Here is a 26,793-nt window from a genome sequence, read left to right on the forward strand (position 1 = left end):
ACTAAGGGTGAAGAGGTAGCGGTAGTGCTGAGAGTAGAAATTTAGGAAGAAAGAGATGGTGACAAGGACATAGCTGCAAGGTATTGGGAAGTATATTGGGAGAGTATTGGAGTGTATCAGTGCATGGCTGTACATTTAGAATGGAAAAATGCACTTAGCCATGATGCAGATGCTGACATTCAGGTATGCATAGTTCATTGTAGCCTAGTCCTTCTGGAAGACTAATTAGCAAAAAATATTCTTTTCCATTTCAATATACATTTCCAACCACAGAATTTGTACAAACTAGTGAAAGCTGTACAGACTCCTGTACACCTTTTGTCTTGTAAAGTAGATACAAAACCACTTTATTCCTTTTTTCCTATTGTTGTATCTTCTTACTACTCAGGTGAGCAGGTTAAGCAGAAAGGTGGGCAAAATTGAATATACATGGCATGGACATGCTGACTGTGTGTCTGTTCTCCAGCCCCACTACACAGCCCAATACAGGTTGAAAGTAAAATGAAAGAACAATTACATGGCACCAAACAGCTACATTTATCCTTTGTAAGAGTCCCAAGGAAGGTAAAACTTTCTATCTTCCATGGTTGTGAAATGCTATATTTTATGCTGACTAGTACAAAAAGGTTATGTATTGTGCAAGGAAATGTCACTGTTGTAAAGAAGACCCACCAGCAATTCCAGTCAAAAGGGGAAAAATTAAGGATACTTCAAGGTTACTAAAAGGACTTTCCCTCCAAAACAATGTAGAGTATATTCTGTTGCTTTTAACTGTGACTTTTACCATACAATAGTTTTCCTGTAGTTTGCATGGTGCATTAAAGAAAAAGGTGAGGCAACATACATAATACAGAAATATTGCATCATATTGTTTCTATATTATATTTTAGTTATGGGTAGTAATCATATTATTATTGTTTTGTCGTATGAACTGGTTCATGATACGGGTAATTGTGAAGTGTGTTGTATAATATGTTGATATCGGACCGACTGTGATGTAAATATGAAGAAAATTAAGCTGAAGTCATTATTATCCAAAGTTTACACTCTCACATGTTTATAAATTTTATTTTGTACCAGATTCTGCTCTAAATATGAAGGATATTATATTGTAGTCTTTAGAGGTTTCTTAAGATTTACACTGACATTTTTACATACTGTTATGTTCTTGATTACCTTTCTTGTATGCACAGGTACTGAAGGGCTTGAATCTCAAGGTTAGTTGTGGCCAGACAGTGGCCCTGGTTGGTGGCAGTGGTTGTGGGAAAAGTACAACTGTTCAGCTCATCCAGAGATTTTATGATCCCAAGGAAGGCACGGTAAGATACCACAAGTGAGATGACTGCTCTGTGTGTCACAGTTGTTGGAAGTCTAGTTCTGGCCTCACTGCCCTTGTTCCAATGACATGGTAAAGTGTCCCCTAAAAAGGCATGTGCCAACTTGGGGAGAGAGGTTCCTTGACCAAAACACTTAGTAAACAATTTTTGTCTGCTTCCTTTTGTTTAGGTTACCATTGATGGGCAGGACATTAAGACCTTAAATGTAAGATATCTGCGGGAAATTATTGGTGTGGTGAATCAGGAGCCTGTGCTCTTTGCTACTAGTATTGCAGAAAATATTCGTTATGGCTGTGAGGATGTCACCATGGAAGAGATTGAAAAAGCTACCAAGGAAGCAAATGCTTATGACTTCATCATGAAGCTACCCAATGTAAGCAAATCAGCTGTCCTGCTGAAATAATCTTTCCTAAACCTTCTTGTGTTAAATAGTTCCTTAGAAGGGATTGTCATAAACAGAGGAAGCTATCCCTGGAGCTGTGAATCAGCAGAGCTGTGCAGAGCTTCCTCATAACTTATGAGAATAATGTTAATTTTAAATCTTTAAGTCATGACTTGGTGAGCATTTGAAGAACTGTTAGAATTCCAGGTATATCCAAGTGGGTGTTTGTCCTGTAGTGTTTTAGAGGAAGAAGAAGATGCTGCTGGGGCCACTGACACCAACGTGCCTTTTCTTTACACTGCCTTCCTTTGGTGAATGGACTGTGCCACTGAGTGTTTTGGCAATGTGTGTGGTTGTCTTGTAGAAGTTTGAAACCGTGGTTGGAGAAAGGGGGGCACAGCTGAGTGGAGGGCAGAAGCAAAGAATAGCAATTGCTCGAGCTCTGGTTCGCAATCCTAAAATTCTTCTGCTTGATGAGGCAACGTCAGCTTTGGATACTGAGAGTGAATCAGTTGTGCAGGCAGCACTGGACAAGGTCAGTAGTGTTCTAAAATGAAGCAGGTAAGCAGGAGCCTAATAATTACTTTTTTTCCAGACATTTGTTGAAAGAGCTGCAAGAAATAGAGACCCTTAAAGCACAAAAGGTAAACTTGGATTTGGCAAATATTCTCTGTACAGAGAATTTTTGAGATCCTGCAGGTATTACAGAGAGGAATCTTGTTTCAAGTGAGAAGATAGAATTATATTTTCTGCATTATTAAGCTTAAGTCAACGTTTTCTTGGTGTAAATACCATCCCCTGCAATTATCTGTCTTATTGACATGCATATTGTTGTCAGTAACCTACTTAATTGTGTTGAAGCCTGACAGACAAGGTAAGCGTTACCAGCACAAGTGATTGTAGCAGCGACTTGACAGGAAACACTCCAAGGAAACATCTGTTTCAGTTAACATAAATACTTCTAGGTGCTTGTTTTGCTCTTAATGTAGAGTGTCTCACTAAGGGACAGCTGATCCCTAGTGCAAGTCAAGATTCTCTATATTCATACTGTGGCTGTACCCCCAAATTGTATTCTGAATTTACTCAGTCGGATTCTGCTGGAGTACTGTAATGCTTCCCACTGCTGTTGGATAGAAAAAGACAGTTTGAGGAGAATTATTAATGGAAATACATTTAATGGAGAAGTTATTTGTCTAGCCTTTTTGGTCACATTATCTTATAAATTTGGATCCTCATAAACCTTTGCAGAAGACCTAGGTATTCATAGAATCATAGAATGATTTGGGTTGGAAGGGACCTTTAAAGATCATCTAGTCGAACTCCCCTGCCATGGGCAGAGACACCTTTCACTAGATGAGGTTGCTCAAAGCCCCATCCAACCTGGCCTTAAACACTGCCAGGGAGGGGGCAGCCACAGCTTCTCTGGGTAACCTGTTCCAGTGTCTCACCACCCTCATCATAAAAAATTTCTTCCTTATATCCAATCTAAACCTACTCTCTTTCAGTTTAAAAACATTGTCCCTTGTCCTGTCACTACAGGCCCTGGTAAAAAGTCTCTCTCCACCTGTTATAAGCCCCCTTCAGGTACTGAAAGGCTGCACTGCAATAAGGTGTCCCCAGGGCCTTCACTTCTCCAGGCTGAACAACCCCAACTCTCTCAGCCTTTCTTTATTGGAGAGGTGTTCCATCCCTCTGATCATTTTTGTGGCCCTCCTCTGGACCCACTCCAACAAGTCCATGTCTGTCTTGTGCTGAGGACTCCAGAGCTGGACGCAGTACTACAGGTGGGGTCTCACGAGAGTGGAGTAGAGGGGCAGAATCACCTCCCTTGACCTGCTGGCCATGCTTCTTTCGATGCATCCCAGGATACAATTTTTAAATGTCTGTGAAATATTTTCTAATGTTTCTGCATATAAACTATCCTTCACAGATTTTAAAGTTTAAATGAACAACTATGGGCTTAAATATAAGAACTTAAAATTTTTAAGTTAATTTTTAAGGTTTTTTTTAATGCTTTTTATAAGCATTTTGTAAATTTTAAGGTTTGTAACATTGTAACATTCTAAAATTTTAAATATTGAGCATTTTGTTTAGATATTTGTGATCAGAATTTGATATTTTTATGTGCCACGGTGAAAGATTGTCTCTAATATTAATTTTCAAGGTAAAGATTGTATTTCTGGTTTAAGACACTCATTCAAATATCTTTTTTTTGAAAGTTATATTTTTCTGTGAACCATTTTACTGTTTCCCTTAGGTCTTATTCAACTCTAATATGAAGATGAACAATTTTTGAATATACTTAGAAATACTCATATTAAATATTGTTATTTCTAGGCAAGGGAAGGACGCACCACAGTTGTAGTAGCTCATCGACTGTCAACAGTCCGAAATGCAGATGTTATAGCTGTGTTTGAAGGTGGAGTTATCACAGAACAAGGGAATCATTTTAAATTGCTTGAGAGAAAGGGAATCTACTACAAACTCGTTAATATGCAGGTACTTTTTTCTCTCTAGTTGTTGCCTCGTTTTCTTTTTTGTATTCCATGCCCATAGTTATTGTATGCTATCAGAAGTATGGGTAATTCTGCAGCATATTTTGTTAACAGCAAAAAAGAAATATGTACTTTGAAAGGAAAGCAGTAATTTGAAAAAGAAGACCACTAGTTTTGATACCAGACCTATTTAAACCCAGGATAGTACATTTTTAATCCTATAGGGTTTTAAACTTAAAAGATTATTTTATGTTTTCCATTTATGCAGTTAACGTAGAGCAGCTGACTACAGTAGTTTGCTGTCCATTTCTTGTTCTTAGCCTATGATAAAAGGTAAACTACAGTAGCTGATACTGGAGGAATAGAGCATGCATATTTTAAGCTGTTTAGTTATAATCCTTCATACTGTACTTCTTTCTAAAGAAAAAAGATGTGGAGAAATAGGAGAAAAAGAAAAATAATCCAGCTATGCTGAGTGCAAAAATATAACTATTAGTTATTAAGTGAAGAACAAAATACTTTGATACTTCCCTGTGTCCCATGCGATAGTTGTTAGGTTATAGCTGAGCTTCGCTGTAGTCTTCTGTGTCACTGGAGTTTTACTGCATAACCACCATTCCCATTAAAGAAACTTAAACTGCTATCTCAGTATGTGAGACTGAGAAGAGTAAACTAGGGCAATTAAAACATTTCTTCATAAAATAACTATAAGAATGCATTTGGTCACCTTAGATTCGAAGTAACTTTGTATTCAAGCAAATGTGATAATGGGAGAAAGTAGGAAATATAAAATGGAAAGAAAATGAAAAATAACAGAAAATAACAAAAAATTTGAAGAAAGCAAAAAAAGTTATTTTTATTAGTGATACAAAAAGCAGTAAGAAATAAAAACGTTCTGGAAAAAAAGAAATACAAGTTGAAGGCAACTTTGAATCCAGTTACTATTAAATACGTCAGTGGCGGGTAAACGTTTTTTTATTCTGTCAAACAGACTGGCAAAACTACCACCAAAAGTAGGGCTCTTTTCCAGACTGTTCAGATTTTTCAGTCTAAATCTCTTTTTGACCTGTTCCATCCTGAACTTCCTTATTACATTTAAAGTAAAGAATTGTTAAGTGTTCTGCACTAAAGAGTGGTAATTTTTTCTCACTTCATAAATAAACAGTGTATCCACTGAGAACTCATTCAAAATGATCCCAAAAGGAGTGCAAATGCTTTACGCTCCATTTAAAATTCTGTTAGGAGTTAATTCATCAAAAAAGAGCAGCTACTTCCACTCCCCTGCGCTCCTACTCTTTAGAGGTGGGATACTCTTATATATGAGTCAACCTCTGAAGAGACATCTACTCAAATATAATACAGATTTTCATATCTGCTTTATAGCATTATATATTGTTTTCCCCATATCTCTTTCCACTGAAACAATCAAAGTTACTTTTACTTTGATTACCTCATAATTTTGAAAGGTCAAGGCAATATATGCATAATTAATCTTAGCATCATACTCTTCCCTCTTTTAGGCAATAGAAGGTGAAGTTCCATCATCAGAAAAAGATGAGAATGCACTTAGTGTCAAAAAAAGTGAATCTGAACCAGAATTTGAAAAAGGATTGAGAAGACGATCGACTCGGAGAAGCATGAAAAAGCCAGGAGCACAAAATAATGATCCTGATGAGAAAAGGAGTTCACCTGTAAGTATCTTTGCAGAGCTGTTAGTGAACTTTGATTCCTTCCAACAGTGTTTGTTAAAATTAAGTTCATTCTCCTGCTCCAGAAAGGTACAAGAAGAAGGAGGCATTTGGTAAGGGTGAAAGAAACATGAGAATTTTCTCATTCTAAATAGGCTTTGACTGATAATATTCATAACTTGTTTTGTTATTCTTACCATGAATAATTATACAAATAAAATGGGACTTTAAAAATCTATAACAAGGGTGAGTTTATTCTTGAAAATCAATTTGCTGTAAAAGAGATATACTTACATATGTTTGCATACTGTACCAACATAGTCTATACAGGTTAAACGTTCATTTTTGGATCAGAAACAGAACATTTGGCCCAACATACAACTCTTAAAACAAAACAAACTCACAAAAAACCCATACAACAAATATGTTGCGTCCATATTTGCAGCAAATACTTTACTGTTATAAATTGCTTAATGAACAATTACTTGAATTAATCTAGTCATAGATTGCACACAGCAATATGCCCAGAATGAATACCAAGAGTATTGATCAATGAAAATTATATAGATAAACAAAATATGATGACAAGAGCTGTAGATATATTCTAACAGCTCTTTCTTCCTTTTATTAAAATAATAACAAGAAATGTACAATCAGTTAATTATTCATGTTATTAAAAAGCATACATTTTTACTTCCCCTGAGTAGATTATGGGAGTAGGAAATTGACTATTAATCTCTATTTTTCTTTGTATTTCTCCAAATACATACATGTTTGTCCTAACAGAATTCCCATTTTTTAGGATGAAGAATTACCTTCAGCTCCATTTCTGAAAATTATGAAGTTGAACAAAACTGAATGGCCATACATTGTAGCTGGAACTTTATGTGCAGTTATCAATGGAGCTTTACAACCTGCATTTGCAATCATATTTTCAGAAATTATAGGGGTAAGTTTGAATAAAATATGCAAAAAACTATAAAGCCCACAAAATTTATTTCTAATAAAACCAGGTTTTAAACAATCACTGCATAATGATGCTGAGGAGTGGCTGAAGCACTATTACAAAAGTCCGAAGAATTATATGAAATTTACAAAATCCTAAAAATCTTGCTACAACCTGAAATTTGGTTCGTATACCTGTAATCATATGTAACATATGCTCAAATTTTATACAGTTATTGAGAAAGATGGGAGTATTTCAGATTATTAGTTGATTTTAAAAAATGTTTTTTTAAATATTGTTTTATAGATTTTTTCAGAAAGCGACGCCGTTTTAAGAGAAAAGAGCAACTTATATTCAGTGCTGTTTTTAGTACTTGGGATCATTTACTTTTTTACTTTCTTTTTTCAGGTATGTTTTATTATTTTAGCTTTAGTATAATTGTTGATCATGTTTTAGAAAACAGATCTGAAATATACTAAAAATTTGTATCTTCTTAATACATATCTCCAACTCAAACCATAACCTACGTTTATGGTTCTAGATGTGCCTTGTGCTGAACTGAATCTTTTTTGACCTAGAGCTTCTCGTGTGTCAGAGACCTTCCAACCTATTCTGACCTCTTAACTTCAGAACTTCCCCTCTTCACCAGTGAAACAAACCTCAGCATGAAAATGTAGATTCTCTCTTTTTTTCCATTGCTACCTAACAGCCAACTCCTCCAGCCTTTATGCTATACCACTCCCTTCTCACCCTCAAGCCCCCCTATTTGAATCTTTCAGTAATTGCAAATCTACTGATCTCCTGCCTTAGCTCTCCAATTTTTCAGTCCCCTGACTCCTTCCCCATTCGAGTCTTATCTTATGTGAGCACCCCCAAAGATTCCCAGGCCCAGTTCATCAAGTAACACCCATCATGCTGATATTCAGCTCCTCTTATACTAATGGTTGAACAGTAATGCCTCATCCCCTGCTCTCACTGATCTCTATAGCCATCTCAACTGTTACAAAAAAAGTATTCTATCTTTACCCTAATTTTTACACGTATCTAACTGCTACGACAATGCCACAGTTAAAAAAAAAAAAGGTAGTAACTTTGGCATTTAAATATTTTTGTATATAGTCTGGTTTATAATTTCTGACTATGTTTGTATAGTTTTATCCATTACATGAGCCTACACAGTGAAATAATAAAGTGCACTTGGGACAGCAGCATAAACAGTCTCTTGCAAAAATCTGTTTTATTTATGGAATTGTGCTGTTGCACATGCATGCAAGAAGGCCTTGAGTATAGAAGACTGAGTTGCAGATGGCTATGACAGGTTTGCACAATTTATAAATGTTCAGATAATGTTTTAAATATGAGTGGGAAGAGTTCATTGAGATGTAGCACCCCCAAATTAGTGAGAACAAAAAAAATTAACGCAATGTTATAAACTCTTTATATAGTGTCCATTCTATGATGTTCTTTTGTGATTTTTTCTAAGTCACAGACTTGTGCAAATTTACTGACAGTACAGGAGCACAGCAAAGATGATGATCAAACTTAAGTGGGAAATATTTGCTGACTGGAACATACCATAATAATTTTTCTTAGTATCACATAGTACAGTTGCATCTGTGGTTTGTATTTTAAGAGTATTCAATTTCACAAATGTAGATTCCAAACAACTAATATTTGTAATCGCATAAGGGTGGTAGTGAGCTAAACAAAGCTAATTATAAACACTGATGTCAGAAAGAAGAGTGTTTCTTCACAAAATTTTAACCAGCATATTCCTTTTTGTATCTTGTTAAATTGATTCATATATCTGGCTAAAAATATGTTCAATTCATTATAAAACATCATTTAGGTATTACTGCTGACAGTTATGTCAAGTTGTGTTAGAATCCCAGGGAAGAAATCTTAATTCCATGGAAGTCAATGAATCCAGATTACCTTATGAAGTCTTTAACCTAAAATGAATGGCCTAAGAGCCACTTGTTTAAATCTGACTTAGGTAAATGCAGCTAAAAATGAAGTCAAAGGGTCGATTAATGATCTTTTCCTTGAAGCATGCTGGTGAAGTAGTGCTGGAAAATATTGCTGTGCTCTATATATTTTTTTGAGAAATAGTATTTGAATCTCTGTACTATGAACCTACTAGGATTTATGAATACATGTTTTTACATTTGCTTTGTGCAATCAGGACTGCAATATTTTGTACTTTGACATTGTAGAGAAATTGTATCTAAAATATGTATTGAATAAAACACAAACAATGTAATAGTATGCTAAACACTGCACCTTTTCTCAAATAGGGTTTCACATTTGGCAAAGCTGGAGAAATTCTTACAATGAGGCTTCGATTCATGGCATTTAAAGCAATACTTAGACAGGTAAAGATAATAAATATTTTGATTTTGAGGGTTTTAAAAATAATTAATTGCATAGATATCATAAAGTAACTGTATTCTACATCATTCTATCATATTATGACTTGTCTACAGAGAAGATTCTTTAAATCAGTCTAGAAACCAATTTGGTTAGTTACATGTAGTTAAGCAAAGTATCCTTAGAGGGAGAGTCTTAGATCAATACAAGTACAAGCGCTTTTTATGTGCTCCTTGCAAGGACTTAGATTTACAGCCAAGTTACTACGGCCTGACAAGTTGATGTGCGCCAGCAGCATCCCATTACGTGTTCATTTGCCTGCTTTGCTTTCTTGGTGCCCTTTTTCCCCTAAAGAAATGCAATGCAATGCAGCTTACATTGTAACTTTTACTTCAAATGTCTGATTTAAATTGTAATATGTACAGATGTTTTTATTTATCCTTCAATGTCTCTTTCAAAGAGTTCCCAAATCTATAATTGTTGTTCATTAATACAATAGTGAGATTGTGTGTTTAAACCTAAAGCCACTTTCAGAGAATTAAAATATAAATATTTCATAGTGCTTTTAAATAATCCATGTAGTTGTCTAAATTGGCCTTAATCCTGCATGATTTCAGGATCAGTATTTTAGATTTTCAAATATAATATTTGTGGGGTTTTATGTCTTGCACATAAAGCTACATGTAGATACAGAATTTGATTCATGTGAACATGATTATTTGCAATGCTGACAGAAAGCTGTTGTAGTCTGAAAATCTATGATTTATAGATCAGCCTTACTGAAAACTTAATGAAGGACCCATCTTACAACTGAGTCTTGAGGTCACAAATGCCTGTACTACATCACCAGGTCTTCATTCAATGCATATTACACATGAAAGTTTAAATCAGATATTTGGTCACATGGTGAATAAATTATAAACTATGTACCTGACCCCAGAAATTGACTTTATCAGATAGACCAGTTTGTGGGGTTTTTCTTTTTGTCTCATAGCTTCCAAATAATCCTCTTCAATCTGGGGAGAAACAAAGCAATGAATTGGGGGGTTTTACCTTGAAAATTCTTTACACTTAATTCATCCCTAAACAGCTTTGCAATTGTGAAAGAGTGTGACTGAAGAGTCATCTCCTCCAAGGAGATGCAGTTTCAGCAGCAGTGGAGGAGGGTAAATCTTGGTTTTGGGAATCCCTCAGGCTGCTCTTCTTCCTTCTCAGCAGTGACAGTGTATACATCAGATCATCCACAAGCATACACTTTTTTCTAAAAATATTCATTGTGCAATGAATGAATTAGACAATTAAATATGCAGAACTGATGCACTGCCACATACACAGTCTTCTGACGCTGAACACAGTTATATTATCTAGACCTCAGTTTTACTTTGTGGTTTATACGAAATGTCCAAAAACTGGTCCTAAGAAAAATGTTTCTTATTGTAGGACATGGCCTGGTTTGATAAATCTGAAAATAGCACTGGAGCATTAACTACAAGACTTGCTAATGATGCCTCACAAGTGAAAGGAGTAAGTAAAATTTTGTTTGGGAATTTTTCATATTTGGTTTAGTATGTAGTAAAGTTGCAGCTTGGGTTTGACTGAATGGATAACAGTCTTGACTTTGACAACTAAAATTTACTATAAAACGACAGCTGGTACAAAATGCACTAATGTGTTTTATAACAATGATGGTAATATGTGTGTACAAAATAATTTCCAAGTAAACCTTTTTTTAAGTTCACTATTGTGATGTATTGTGATCTTCATTATTAAACAAATTCATTGGGCATCTCTTTATCTAAGAAGTCTGTTTAGAGATATATTATGTATCTAAAGATATGCATCTAAATTTGTTTAGTTTATGACCTCCTACTATTTTTTTTGATTGTACAGATTCCTCATATGAAAAGAATTAGACATAGTACCAATAGGCTGCCCTTTCCCTGTTACTTTTTAGAGATTCTTAAGAAGTAATTTGTGGACTTTCAGGGGTCTGTAATATTAGGCTAAAGAGCACTGAATGTAATTATTTGTGCATGCTTAAGTAATGTTTACTGCTACATGAAGTTACGTGCTTTTGTTCTGAACTGAGGAGTTCTGTAGTATCTTTGGCTTTATTTCCACAGTAGAAGTTAAACATTTAATTTTCTTCATTGGGCTCTGTGTGATGACTTATAAAGCTAGCTGCATGATCTACAAAATGTGACAGGTTTTGATGTTTAGCTGTAAATGTAAATATGTGATATGGTTAAAGTCTGTTCAGCTTCAAAAGCAGAATTTAGAAATTGCAGTGCAAATTTAAGTAATGAGAATGTGGGGAGAGAACTGAGTGTGATCTAGATAATTTTTTACAAAATCATTTAAGAAACTCCCATTTTGAAAAATAGCAAAACTGAGTTAAGACTTTCTAAATAGTGTTTTGACAACCAGCAATATTATAGGTGAAAATGCTTTCCTTGTTTAAGGTGCAGTTACTTTAGCAAGAAACATCTTTTTTCTTCCTCCAGGCAACTGGTGTCAGACTGGCATTAATTGCCCAAAACATAGCTAACCTGGGGACTGGAATTATTATATCATTAATTTATGGCTGGCAGCTGACCCTGCTACTTTTAGCTGTTGTGCCAATCATTGCAGTGGCAGGAATGATTGAAATTAAGATGTTGGCTGGGCATGCTAAAAAAGATAAAGAAGAGCTGGAAGCTGCAGGAAAGGTGGGTCTAGAGAAGCTTATCTATTTCTGTGTAGTGTATACAGTCTTGTTTACCAGAGCATTGTTGATGGATGTATTACTTCCAAATACGGAACATATCATAATAGATAACTTCCAGAGACAGCCAGACTCTATGTAGTTACACTAGTAGGCCTACAGAGCATAACACCTCTTCAATAATAATTGAAGACTTATGTTATTAACCAATATTTATTTTTATAATTGATAAACCCCAGAACGTGCTAAGCACTATTCAGGCACATTCTTTTCTTTTCCCTGATCTGATTATCTCTATTTTGCAAGCCTCTTCATTTTGATGTTCTCTTTTCTCTTTTCTGTCATCCCTTTTTGGCATGTCATCTGTCTTACATATATTATACTGCTCTTTTTTTTTTTTCTTTCATCTTATTAATGTTTGCAGGCATAATATATGTATCTCTCCACTGGTTTCTGAGTTTGCTATTCCTTTATTTCTTGAGTGGAAGAGAAAGATGAGAACTGAAAAGCGAGAAGGCTAGACTCTTGTTTAAGAAATTAGATTAAGGCATTTAATGTCACTTCATTCCAAAAATCCTTTTGGGACAGAACAAGTATTTCATCATTTCCCAGATATTGCTTTCTTTAAGGTAAAACTTTCCTAAAATCCCTTGCTATGTCCTACTGTTTTTAAAAGTTGTTGAGAAGAAAGTAATTTATCTAAGGTCATGCACATAAGGAATTGTATTAATCTTCAGATTTGGTGTTTAAATGTATGTGTCTGCATATGTGCTAGCAGTATAATGTCCCCTTATAGTTATTGGAGATGCCATAGTGTCTGGGTGGACTCCAGCTGCCATTTCAGAAGGGTATGCGTCTACCCCGTGTTCTATGTGGTACCTGCTGTGCCCTACCCAAATGTTTTGAGTATCCTAGAGCATCTCCAATGGCACAAGCCACCTGCATGTGGGCAACTGAATTAGAGTCCTTCCCACTGCAGTCAATGATCCTGGAGAAAGAGACTAGGTAGGCACATAGTGCATAGACAGCTGAATTGCTTTCTACTTCTGTTGAATATGTATCCATTGACTACACTGGTAGCTTAGACACCTAAATTCAGGTGTCTTAATCTGGGTCTACACCCCTCCACCACCATAATAAGACCCATTAAAAATTAGTTTTATTTCCTTCCATCAGGTCAGTAGATAAAGTTGCTGAAAAACATTTTTGTCCCTCCAAGTCCACAGGAAATTGTGCGTAATGATCTTTCCATGGGCTTTTTCGTACAAGCCAAAGGATGCATTTCCTTTCCTTTCAACTGAGGAGGTTGTAAGCGAGGCGGGTGTTATTCTCTTCTTCTGACTAACAAGCTATAGGACAAGAGGAAACAGCCTCAGGTTGTGCCAGGGGAGGTTTAGGTTGGATATCGGGAAAAATTTCTTCACTGAAAGGATTATCAAACATTGGAACAGGCTGCCCAGGGAAGTGGTGGAGTCACCATCCCTGCAGATATTTAAAAGATGTGTAGATGTGGTGCTTAGAGACATGGTCTAGTGGTGGACTTGGCAGTGCTAGGGTAATGGTTGGACCTGATGATCTTAAAGGTTCTTTCCAACCAAAGTGATGATCTATGGTTCTATGATTACTGTTGGCATTGTCGGTATTAATTTCCTGCTAATGTATACTTTGTTGTACATACAGTCCTCTGAGTTATAAACAGACTTATTGCTGTGCATTTGTACAGTATCTATGCTCATAAGTGAGCTCTCCTGCGAAATACCCATCCGTAGAAATTAGACTGGTTGGCAACTGAATAGAGCCTAGATGTAGGTGTTTAATACCATTTGACATGCATTAAGAAATTGAAAACATCCATCCCTGTGGGATTGTCAGATATAATACAGTACATGTGGGAATACCTGCCCTCCCAGACCAACAGTGGTTGAGGCCAACTGGAATATCCAACATACCACATACTGCACCAGAGGCACTGCGTAGGTCATGCACTCAAGCCCAGTATTTCAACCAGAGGTGAATAGAGGGATGCAGCACTACTTCCGGTGTCTAAAGAGATGTGATTGTTTCAGGAGTCTTCTGTTGGCCATTTCTGAGCATCATCATCTTCTACATGCATATGGACTGAATTGACCATACAGGCTCCTAGCCTCACTGTGTGATCATTGAGGAAGACTTTATGGGTACCTACATAGATTTAACAGACTACGTAAAAGCCTTGAATCAGTTGCTCCCACATCAAATGTTGCTAGGTACCTTTGCGTATGTAAATGACTCAAATCTAAAGAATCTGCAAGCTTAAAGAAGGTATTATTGATCAGATCAAATATTTACTGCTGAGATCTAAGTTAGGCTCTAGGCACATAAGTAACCTGGACATTCTGATTATAGCCCAAACTCAGTCGACTGGAAGCTGAATGCTAAATTGCCATTTTTCTTATTCAATATCTTCTCCATAATTGTCACTGCTGTCTAATGGTTTTTCACTACTTATTTGGCAGACATTAAAGAGGTCTCAGCACAAAATTCTGGACATCATCAGAAAATCTCGCTGTCATAAAAGAAAAATGTAAAATACTTACTTCTGATATCAAAGGTCCATGATTTTAATAACAATTATAAAAAATACAAAATTATATTCCAGCAGACTCTTTTTATTAGTTTAGAATAAGGAATTGCAACATAATCTTAACTTCTGATTAAAACATTTGTGTTTCCATTGCAGATTGCCACAGAAGCCATAGAAAATATTAGAACTGTTGCTAGTTTGACCAGAGAAAGAAAATTTGAGTCAATGTATGGAGATTATTTGCAGATACCATACAGGTATAATAAAAATGGCTAAGCTAAAAAAAAAAATCTTTATTTACATTATAGAATAAATTACAAACATTTACTTGGACAAACATTGATTTTTTTTTTTGTTAGTGTGTATGATTTAATGTATAATTTAATTACTTCAGAATTAATGTAAATATTTTGTGCATTTTTTATTGACAAATGCAGCCACCAGCCAAAATTTTTTCTAATTTCTGCATCATACTTGCAGGCTTAATCTTATTTGAGAGAGGAATTTTGACTGATTAAATTAAAAAGAAACAGATTCTCGAGTGTATAATATTGAACTGTTAAATATCTTTGTTATTTGGTTAACATAAAATTGCAAGTAATGAAAAAATGACACAAAAATTTGGCTTTGGCTGAAGCTGAGCTAACAGTTCTCTTTTTCCTCTTATGTGATGCAGTAGTAGAATTTCAAACGTGTTTCGTCTTCCAAGTGGTAATCATGGACTGAACTGTAAAGTGTTATAACACTCAAACTATGAGATGATAAAACAGTAATTATATGTATCAGCTAAGGTGTCACCTTTTTCTCACCCTTATTCCAAGCTGTTCTTGGAAGTAAATAAAATTCTGGAAACAAAACTGACTTGCTCTTGGACACAATCTAATAGGAGACAAGGGATTGTGTTGTTTAAGCATGAGTACACTTCCCATTCATAACAGTATCATCTGAAGTCAATTAATTGTTTTTTGCATACTAGGACTTAAGTATGATTGCACATTTTTATGAAAATATGCACTATTTCTTACAGAAATTCTGTGAAGAAGGCACATATATTTGGACTTTGTTTTGCCCTTTCACAGGCAATGATGTTCTTTACCTATGCTGGCTGTTTCCGATTCGGTGCCTATCTAGTGGTAAATGGACACATGAAGTATAAAAGTGTGTTTTTGTAAGTATCTCTTTTGCAGTCTCTTTATGTTAGTCCAGACAAAGGTCTCTGTTCACTGCTAGTGATAACATGAATCCATTGGGTAAGCTATGAGAAAACAGGAAAAATTCTTCTTCTGTGCTTAAATATTATGAAATCATATTACAAAGTGGATACTCTAGGTGACTACAGAGTCTGAGCCATTCAGATAGGCCTGATTTTGGATTTCCTTTTCTGTATTTATTTGGGACTATTCTGTTTTCCAGAGGCTGAAATGGTATCCTACTTATGTCACTTCGTTTATTCTCACCAATCTTATTGTTCATATAGCTGTGAGGTCCTCTGTATATTCTACAAAAAACAGAGTTTTACCTGTTTCTTGAAGCATAATAATATTGTAAAAATCTTTTTAAGACTAGGTCATCAGCATCTTTGTTATTTCTATGTCAGGTTTGTTCACCGAAATTTGAAATCTTCTCTAAAATACGTGTTAAATAATTGGAGAACAGGATTCTGTAAGGTAGATGCTGTTAACTATAAGGAAAGGATAACTAAACTTAGATGACATTCTGATAAGGAGCTTGTTCACTTAAATGAACCAATTCTGTGTGGGAAATGAAAGTATGAACCATGAATGTAAGAACAGTAAGTAGAGTACTGTACATACCCATAGTCAGGCAGAGCATTTTATTTTTAATTTAGACAGGTACTGCAAATAAAATATGATTCTAATTTGCCGTATTCTTAGAAGATGTATCCATTGCAATCTGAAATTATACAAGGAATAGCACAATTATTTGTCTCTAAGGGCACTTTATAGGCTTTTAAGGGCAGAAACTGTACAAAAATTCTTACTTTTATATTTTGAGTTTATAATCACTGTTTATCCAATCATTTGCCATAATACCTAAGAGCCCCTATCATAACAAAAGTCCCGTTCTTCTAGATCATATATAAACTCAGAAGAAATATAATTTATAATTTAAGAGGCAATAGCTCAACACAGGCCTATGGAAACAAGTATGAAAAGAATGAGATTCTACCAGTATGGATATCAGTGACCTCAATAGCTAAGAAAGGCCTATCATACCATTTTTTTGTTGGCAACCTGATTGAAGATAGTTAATACAGCTCATTTTGACTGGAAGATGTTGGAAAGTGTCCGCATCCTATCTCTAGTGTCTGCTGAACATCTCTAGCTAGCTGGGAGAATGAACTTGCAGTGTCTCAGTTAGGTTTGGAAGGGATTGTCTGACCTAAAACTGCGTGAGCCCTGCTAGGCTGTTCAAATGCGGAATAAAACAGGTTAGTTTATAGAGGTCTGAAGATAAAAATTAATACAAATGAATTTATTTTACTTTGCCTTAAAACAGGCTATGAGGTCTCATATGTCAATTACCATTTCTCACTGATGAGTAATCCTGCGTTGTGTGGCAGTAATGAATAGCTGAGGACAGCAGGTTCCTAAACCACTCTAATGTAGCCTGTAAAGATACATCTACATTCACCATAAAACAATAATAGCATAGTGTTCAACATTTTTTTTTGATATTGTGAACCCTGAAAATTTTTTCCAGCAGAGCTGTGATAGCAAATAAAATCTTTATTGCCACCTTGTTACAGGCTTGATTTCTTATTTTCATTGATGCCTTAAAAATGAATCACTAACTCGCAGAGGTCATCGAACCATAGAGAGGAAACCACAGCAGTAGTAGAACAAGATTAGAGTAACAATTTTACCATCCATTGACCACTTTCCTCCTAGCCTTGGTTGAGACTTGATATGGTTAACCAGTATTAATAATTAAAGACATCAGTGCTAATAAGTAACAGAAACATTGAATTTGGAATGGAGGCTTGTTTACCTCACTTCATTAACAGAGAATAAAAACAAATTTCTGGAGCTAAATGAGTAATTAAAGCAATAATAGGTGGTTACTACTTTATTCTTTTTAAATTTAGTCCCCTTTTTTCTCCAAGTAAAAGAAAAAGTTGACTGCAGCCCCGTTTCCATTGTCCTTTTCTTCACTGTCTATTTATTGATATTTTTCTTTCCTGATTTCTTTTATAGAGTGTTTTCAGCTGTTGTATTTGGTGCAATGGCATTAGGACAAAGCAGCTCTTTTGCTCCAGACTATGCCAAAGCCAAGATATCAGCAGCTCACTTGTTTCTGCTGTTTGAAAGAGTACCCTCAATAGATAGTTACAGCGAGGGAGGAGAGAAGCCCGTAAGTAAGCCATGTGTAATGGCAATATTGTTTATTGACAATATGGACAGTACTCTTCTCACTTCCTTCAAACTGATTTGAAAAAGAGGGGAGAAGACTGAGAGGGGATCTTATTAATGCTTACAAATACCTTAGGGGCGGGTGTCAAGAGGATGGGGCCAGACTATTCTCAGTGGTGCCCAGCGACAGGACAAGGGGCAAAGGGCACAAACCGAAACATGGGAAGTTCCATCTGCATGTGAGGAGGAACTTCTTTACTTTGAGAGTAACAGAGCACTGGAACAGGCTGCCCAGGGAGGTTGTAGAGTCTCCTTCTCTGGAGGTATTCAAAACCCACCTGGGCATGACCCTATGTAACGTGCTCTAGGTGAACCTGCTTTGGCAGGGTGTTGGACTAGATGATCTCCAGAGGTCCCTTCCAAGCCTAACCATTCTGTGATTTTTCCTCTCCTGATTACTTCCTTATCTCAATATATTCTTGACACTTTATCCAAACACAACATGGACCAAGTTCTCTATTGTGAGTCCAGCTTTTGCCCACACTGTCTAAAGGTTATTTGTTTTGAAAATCTGGTTAAGATACAACTTGTGTGGAATTCGACCATGAGAATTATGAGCATTTTCAAAATAGTTCAGTGCTGTGCTTTGATTGTATAGCTTCACAAAGGTTCAGACCACAGAGTTAGTCAGCATTCCAGCAAATGCAGAACTCCATTGATTTCAGTGGGGAAAAAAAAAGACTTCTGCAATTCTACTTGAATCATCTATCCAATTGTCTTAAAGATGTAACAGTGATACTATTTCAATTATAGGAAACATTTGGGGGAAGCATAACAATCAAAGATGTGGCATTTAACTACCCAAACCGACCAGAGGTCAAAATCCTCCAAGGTTTGAATCTAAAAGTAGAAAAGGGACAAACTCTGGCTCTTGTTGGTAGCAGTGGCTGTGGGAAGAGCACTGTTGTTCAGCTGCTTGAGAGATTTTATGATCCACTTGATGGAGAAATGGTAAGTATTTTTGTAAGAACATGTCGACATGTTAAGTGAGGGTGTGCTTATTTGGTTTTACATGATGTGATAAAGTATGATAGATGTTTCTGGTTTTATTTTTAAAATGTTTTTAATGTTAAAGACAAGCAGTGGCTCATCAGGGTTCCTTATTTAAATGTGATCAATAATATAATGGAAAAAGTCACGGTTTCCCACATTATAATGAATTAATGAAACAAGATCTGTGTGGTAAAAATATGCCTGATCCACAGCCTAACGATGGCTTTGAATTCAGAGCAAATTTCCTGAGGTTTTTATGTAAAGAATACTTTAAAAGTTATTAAATATACATATCTACTTCTGTATAATGTAGTAATAGAATTCGCCATCTATGTTCTTTCCTAAAACAATGAACATTGACAAAAATAATTTTTATTGTAATTTTTACTTGTCAGAAACATCTTTCAGAGTATGCCCACTGACCAAGTGATTGATTGTAAATACTTTTAATAATTTTGGTTTAAAATACATCTAGGGTTTCCCACACTACTTATTCAGCAACTTTACACATTTTTTTTCACATAATGGTATTGTTTATTGCCATTTTCTCTTTGATGTAAATGTGCTCAGAGATTTTGTTTGAAAAAGAACCCACACATTTTGGGTTGGATGAGGTGAGAATAAGAAGGATTTCAGAACTTGTCCCTGCAGAGATACTCACAAAAGATAAAGCAATACTTAAATCAGGCCTAGATGCAATCGGCAAGATTTTTCTTGAGGTTGGAAATGCCCATACAGGTCCAGTGTAGTAAACTGAGGTATAGAAAGAAGCAGCATAGATGCCCCAAAAGTATGTTTAACCAAGTGCAACTTCATCACCAATGTTTTTAAACTTGTATCGATAAATAACCAACAATGGTTTACTGAAGGGAAAAGCACAGACCTCTGACACAGAAACCATAAAAGCGGTGGACCAATTCATATGCTCAGTTGCACTGTGAACTGAGTGAAAGGGCTGTATGCTTAAAAGCACTAACTGTCAGAAGAACAGCTGTTCACAAGAGTGAGCCCTATGCTAGTCTGGTAAAGAGAGTAACTATGCCTAAAAGTTGTGTTATTTGGTATGGTGGATCCAAAATGCATAACAACTGAGTTTTCTAGCTTCATCAGTGATTTTTTCACATCAAATAAGGAACAGGAAACAGACCTTAGCAGCCTGCAAATCCATTGGAATTCTAAGGAAAAGAGATGGCAAATACCTATGTAGTTGAAAGCAATTTCTCCTTTCTAGCTCCACCCCCTCCCTTGCCCCCTGCCTTTACATCTGCAGATGTAGAAATGCTGCCATTGATTTTAGTGGATTTTGAATCAGATTCACTATGATCTCTTTTCTTTGAAAAACAAACTGTGGAATTAATAGATTAATCATGTCTAGTAGCCATGCTATGAAGGGAGCAGTTCTTCAGTTACCCAGCTGATCGTGTCTCTCAGCATAGAGCCTGAGCACTGCACTGGGTGATTCTAGTGGAGATGTAACAGCCCCCTTAATGTCCTGGTATATTTGTGTCCAAGTTGATATGACTTGTATAATTATGAAACCGATCTGTGGAGAAAAAAAATTTCTGTTGTCATTTATCTAATAGACAATGATAGCAACTCAGTAGCCAAATTTAGCAGAAGTGTGACAGAGTTGCCAATAAAGAAAACTGGCTGCAAACGATGTCTTGAGGAAAATCCAGAAGAAATTTGTCCATTGTCAGATATTACATCACAACCAAATTTAGGATTGGATACTTGGCTTAGAAGCGTGTTACCAAATGAACCCAACTCTTCCTTTATTTTAATAGAATACTACTTCCAATCTATTCCTTCAGTGGGAATATATATGCAAAATAGAGGAAAGTTTTCCTGGCGAAGAAAGAAATGAAAGAACTTTACCCAAAGTTCTTCGAAGTTGCCTCAGTGTATCCTATCTTCCACTGTCTTCAAAATCCTGATTAAATCTTGAAGCAAAGAAAAGGACTGAGGCAGCAGAAGGAACTATCCTTGCCTTTATATAATACCCCTTAGAAAATTTTGGAACATAGAGGAGAAGGAGGGGAAGGGATTATGTGAGCTTTCAATATGGTGTCTCTAAGGAAAGAGCTGCAATTGCACAACTTTTGTGTATGAATTTACAGTAAGTCTCAAATACACATATAGCCATGTGACTTAAATGTAAAATGTTGGGTTTCTTAGCTCTTTGATGGCAAAAATGCAAAGACACTCAATATCCAGTGGCTGAGAGCTCAGATTGGTATCGTCTCACAAGAGCCAATCCTGTTTGACTCTACTATTGCTGAAAACATCACATATGGAGATAACAGTCGGCAGGTGTCACATGAGGAAATTGTTAATGCAGCAAAAGAAGCTAATATTCACTCCTTCATTGACTCTCTGCCAGATGTAAGTCATTCCTTTTCTCCTTGACTCAGAATTGGAGGTAACCTACTGTTGCAGGGAAAAATTGTGTCCATTTATGACTCCCTGGGGTACAATAATTCCCTGAGATGCAAATAGATCTGAAAGTGATTTTTACATCTTATCCTTTCTTAACTGTGTTTACCATATTTATGTTTACTGTGGGAGACTCCATTGTCAGGTGGAGAGCTGAACATTTAAGATATAAGGGAATAAAATCCACAATTATAACTAATGGAGAGCTGGAAGTGTGGGGTGGGTATTTTTAAGTGAGTTGAACATTTCTTTTTAAGCTCCTATTTATCTCAAGTATATGTAAAAGACTCTGCTAGTCTGACAAGTTTCTTATGCATTTGTTCCAGTTATACCTAGTCAGAATTTAAATTTCTAGTATTCCTACAGTTCAAAAATTACTAAGAAAGTCTTTCATATATATATATATGACCAATACAAATAACGTAAGAATAAACATCTTGGGTCAGATGAAAGGTCTGCCATGCACAAAATCTTATCCCAGGCAGTGACCAGCAAGACATATTTACAAATAAGTGTTCAAAAAAGCTAAACATTTAATCACATTTCCCCTGAATTCTCATCTAACTTTGCACAATTTGTGACTTGGGAACTTCCTAAGATAGATACAAGCTTTATTTAATATTCCTGAATGGATTTTTCTTCTGTGGGTTTGACAAATCAATTTCTAACTTATGTCATCTTATATCCAAAACTTCCTGAAGCAAGGAGGTTGCCATCTTATTTGTATGTTGTATATATTCAGCTTAATTTCAAGCTGTTAAGCTGCTTTTTTGCATTTCTTGAAAAAATACAAAAGCCAAAGCCCGTGATTTTTCCAGATTAGGTATAGTTTCTAATGACTTATCAAGATCTACTTTTCCAAAACTTTCTAGAGAAATCTTACGTTATATAATGATGCCTCACAAGACTTTGGTGCTTTTTGCAACCAAATATATAATACCTCAAAGACTACTGTGACCTAAACATGAGTTTGTCCAGAAACCTGACTGGTCTGCCTTTACTGACATAACTAAATTAAAAGCATAACTGTCCAAAACTGTAGTATAGATATAGGTAATGTATAAATGTCTATATATAGATATAGTACATAATTTGCCCTGAAACTGATACATCTTATACATTGCTATTTTTTCCTCAGGATCAATAAATGTGGATTAGAATAACTGATTGGTTAGGATGCTAGCATGGAGTGTTTAAAGTCAGGGTTTGATCCCCAGTATTGTCATAGACTTTCACTGAGCTTTGGTGTTCTACCTCCTGACTGAGAATAACATTGCCTTCCAACCTTAGAGGGGTTGTTGCTTTGAATTTATTAAATGCTTGATGCTACAAAGAAGATGTAGATGTGGTGCTTAGGGACATGGCTTAGTAGTGGGCTTGGCAGTGGTAGGTTAGCGGTTGGACTTGATCTTAAAGGTCTTTTCCAACCAAAATGATTCTATGATGATTTCTATGAAGTCTCCCAGTGAAAGATTTATACATCTGTGGCAGACAGGAATTCTGGTCACCTGTTTTCAGAGAGCTATTGGCGTGGAATAGGCAGTTTATGGATGGCTGATGTCAGGGTCGATATGCTTAAATATACTTCAGAATCAATTTGCATTCATTGTCTGAACGTAATATATTGTTTCTAGAAATACAATACCCGTGTAGGAGACAAGGGAACTCAGCTTTCTGGTGGTCAGAAACAACGTATTGCTATTGCCCGAGCTCTTGTACGTCAGCCCCGAATTCTGCTACTGGATGAAGCGACATCTGCCTTAGATACAGAAAGTGAAAAGGTAACTTGATTGTGAGCCAGGAGTCCGGAATCTAAATCCATGTTTGTTTGTATTATTGTTTGTTTATGGTTATTGTTTTCACTCCCACAGATTAAAGCCCAAAGCTGGAAATATGGTGTTTATTCAAATTACATATTTATGCTAATAATAGACAAATATAAAGATCTTACTCCTCCTTGCCAAAAAAACCCCATGTTTTTTTGCATCTGTATGGCAGTAGGCAGATTGAAGTAGCAATGAAGAAGACATTTCTTTGCCTGGAATTCCTCAGTGTCACAGTTTAAAGCTGGGCCGGCTATTAACCTGGTGGCAGACGCTCTCTGTTAACCCTCTCCCCCCCCCACCCTAAGGGAAAGGGAAAAGGGAGAGAGACTTACGGGTTGGAAAGTTAAAACAGTTTTAATAAACTATAATAATGAAAAAGAGTATAATAATAATCATAGAAATAATCAAATATATACAAATATATACAAAACCAAGATCGAGAGCTTAGAAATCCTCCTCAGGCAGAGTTGCTCCCCCCAGCATGGGCAGAGGGGAAAATGCAGTACCTCCCCCCAGCATGAGCAGAGGGGAAAATGCAGTAGCTCCCCCTGCCATCACACCTGCAGGCTTTTAACTGGAGAATTGGCAAAGCTGGTACCAATCAGTGGGAGACAGGAGGGCCCCTCCCTCCTGGGCCCCACCTCCAGGAGGCAGTGGGTTAGTGATAAATAGGAAAGTGAGAATGTCGTGTATGGGATGGAATACCTTGTTGGTCAGTCTTGGGTCACCTACCCTGTCTGCTCCTCCCTGCAGGTGCGACCCCCCTTCGGCTCTTCACTCGTAAGCAGTGAGGAATTTAGCAGTGACCTTGGTTTCTCTAAGACTAATTGGCCTGGTTTGGGCCAAACCAGGACACTCAGGCTTCAATTAGAAAAGTGCTATCAAAATTAAATCAGGAGGCACAAACTTCAGAAGTTGAAAAGATTGAGGGTACTGCCAGATAATTTTTTTTCTGGGAAACTGCCAAATCTTGCTTTCATAATTTTTCTTGCTTCTCCCATTGCTCTCCAGTCCTTGCTATATGTTCATGGCTAATATGCAAACTTCCAGTGAAAAAATTGCTAGAACACTTATTTCTTTTTAAAGCCCAAAGCTGCAGTATTGGTAGAACAGAAGCACAATCTGGCTGTAGAAAATCAACACAGATTCTACAAAAATACTTACTATTAATGAGGCAAATATTATAACAAATATTATAATCTGAAAAGCTCAGACCCTATGGACTAAGTTTTTATCAATTCTAGGCATAAAAACATCAGGTGTGAAGGGAAAATGCCATTAAATAATCATAGGTTTCTTTGTTTTCTTAATTATGTGCCAGTTAGGTACAGAAATTGCATCTCTCATTTTATTCTGCATTAATAAACATAAGGAATAAAGAAAAGAAAGCCAAGATTCTTATTAGTATTTTTCTGCCAGTGGTAACTTTAAGAAAAACATGATTCACGAGACTCCCTGCAAAATCATGAGAACTAGTACAATAGTAGTTGACCCAAGATTACTACTGACTTAACTCCCATACATAACTAATCAGTCATGGAAAGGACCTCTGGAGGTCTCTAATCAAACCTCCTCTTCAAACAAGGGCCAATACTGAATTCAAACTAGGTTGCTTAGTGCTGTGTCCAGTAGGGTCCTTGAAAAACTCCGAGGAGATTCAACAAGCTCTCTTTTGTCCCTGTTTCAATGCTTAATTATCCTTGCAGTGAATATTTTTCATGTACCCAGTCAGAACCTCCCCTGTTACAATTTATGACCGTTTTCTCTTGTTCTCCTACCATGCATCTCAGTAATGAGCCTGTTTCCATCTCATCCTCTTAGATATCATGGCATCGTCCGCTATGACAGTTTTGACTCCTTGCCAACATGGGCTAATTCTAAAACAGAAAGCTAAAGCCACAGATATTCCCTTTCCCTCGCTCATATTACAGTTTGCTTCACAAATGGCAATTGAGGTATATCTCACGACAGCTGCCAGAATAGTTCACCCTTTGGTTGTTCATTGCGCAGATTGTCCAGGAAGCGTTGGATAAAGCCAGAGAAGGTCGCACCTGCATCGTGATAGCTCACCGCCTCTCCACCATCCAAAATGCTGACAAGATTGCAGTGGTCCAGAACGGCAAGATCGTAGAACAAGGGACCCATCAGCAGCTCCTGGCTGAAAAAGGCATCTACTATTCTCTGGTCAATGCTCAAAGTGGGTCATGCAACATGTAAATTAAAGGCAGTACTTATCTCTGAATTGTCACTGTAATTATTTCAATACTGCTATTTTTGTCACTGTAATTATTTCAATATCAATAGTCAGTCTTGATAGTTTTGGTTTTCCTCCTTCCTTTCATAAGTCCTAAAAAACCAAGAAATACTAAGTAAGAACGTACCGGTTTCTCAGTAGTAGTTTTCATTATTCATGCCACTCTACTATGTGGCCGAAGCAGAGGCCTATTGCACTCACAAAAGTAGAAGCATGCTTAGCCAAATGTAATTAACATTAGCTTGCTTTGAACTCTGTCAAAATCACACACTAATCAGGCATGTCTGGTAAACAACTTGTAAACATTTTTAGTCTCAGTAAAAATAGTTTTGCTATTGCCAGAAACAAACCTCAAGCCTTATCCTCACTGTGCCTGTGTAAGGCACAGTCAGTCGTGGCCTATTAGGCTTGTTATCAACTTATTATGAGAACTTGCAGGTCAGATGGAGCTTGATGCCAGATGTCTCTTGTTATGATGTGGTGTTTTACCCTGGGGTGACAGCAAAAGCCTTGAAAATATGGGCGCAGGCTGAAAACAAAGGTCCCAGAACTGTAAGTATTTCACTGTTGGTCAGTTACTGATCATTGAAGACGTGCAAACTTAAGAGCTGGGAAAGGACTGCTTTTAGTATAACACAGAAAAGAAGCAGCAAAGAAAAAAACCCACAACCGATGGGCAAGGCAAGACACCAGCTGCAGCCTGGGAAAGTAGTATCTGCAAGTCTCCCAAAGTCCTAGGGATCAGAGATTAAGGGCTAAGAACTCTCTAAAGACTGCAATATTTTTTAAAAGGTGAAAATCCTGAATTTGGTCTTGGAGGAGGGGGAAGGAAAGCACCCTTTTCAGTGTTAGCTTCCTTCATTGAAGAGCTCTTGAACCTGAACACCGTGATGACTAAGACTCTCAAGAACTGTAACCATTGGTGCTAATTACATGACATCAGCTCTGTATATTAGTTACTAATTTAGGATGTCTGTTAAGGACTACCTGCTTTGAATATGTAGTAATAGTGTTTCATAATTATTAAGAACTAACCATTAGCAATGTATACTGTTAATTAATATCTATGCAGTAAAGTTTTGGTTTTAAGTTTAAAACTGGCCTGATTAATCAGTTTTCCACACTGCTGTCATAGCAATTTCCGATTCCCTGAAATTTATACATATGATCTGTCATATCTGCATGTAGATATTTATACACACATAGCCTAACTGACAGGCAATTAGGCTCATCAATGTACTAATAACACTCTCTGGAATGTTGATTGATGCAGTCTCATCGTATTCCTCTTCAATCACTTACTTGTTTTCCTCTGTTCCTGTCTTAGATGGAAAACCAATCTGACTAGCAAATTTGTTTGTTTAT

General features: G+C 36.5%; 1 protein-coding gene across 1 annotated transcript in view; it reads left to right on the forward strand.

Moving 5' to 3' along the window:
- LOC137665455 (ATP-dependent translocase ABCB1-like) overlaps window positions 1-26,584 on the forward strand; it is a 60,697-nt gene extending 34,113 nt beyond the window's left edge. The window contains exons 14-30 of the mRNA XM_068404456.1: window positions 1,194-1,319; window positions 1,507-1,710; window positions 2,084-2,254; window positions 4,057-4,218; window positions 5,735-5,905; window positions 6,705-6,851; window positions 7,155-7,256; window positions 9,146-9,223; window positions 10,659-10,742; window positions 11,723-11,926; window positions 14,642-14,742; window positions 15,513-15,653; window positions 17,704-17,860; window positions 18,673-18,870; window positions 21,091-21,297; window positions 22,983-23,129; window positions 25,185-26,584. Coding sequence (XP_068260557.1) covers window positions 1,194-1,319; window positions 1,507-1,710; window positions 2,084-2,254; window positions 4,057-4,218; window positions 5,735-5,905; window positions 6,705-6,851; window positions 7,155-7,256; window positions 9,146-9,223; window positions 10,659-10,742; window positions 11,723-11,926; window positions 14,642-14,742; window positions 15,513-15,653; window positions 17,704-17,860; window positions 18,673-18,870; window positions 21,091-21,297; window positions 22,983-23,129; window positions 25,185-25,391 — 2,607 coding nt within the window. The 3' untranslated portion in view covers window positions 25,392-26,584. The remainder of the gene's footprint in view (window positions 1-1,193; window positions 1,320-1,506; window positions 1,711-2,083; window positions 2,255-4,056; window positions 4,219-5,734; window positions 5,906-6,704; window positions 6,852-7,154; window positions 7,257-9,145; window positions 9,224-10,658; window positions 10,743-11,722; window positions 11,927-14,641; window positions 14,743-15,512; window positions 15,654-17,703; window positions 17,861-18,672; window positions 18,871-21,090; window positions 21,298-22,982; window positions 23,130-25,184) is intronic.
- Window positions 26,585-26,793: the final 209 nt, after the last annotated feature.

The sequence above is a fragment of the Nyctibius grandis genome, chromosome 7 (assembly GCF_013368605.1).
Source record: "Nyctibius grandis isolate bNycGra1 chromosome 7, bNycGra1.pri, whole genome shotgun sequence".
In the NCBI taxonomy this organism is placed as follows: domain Eukaryota; kingdom Metazoa; phylum Chordata; class Aves; order Nyctibiiformes; family Nyctibiidae; genus Nyctibius; species Nyctibius grandis.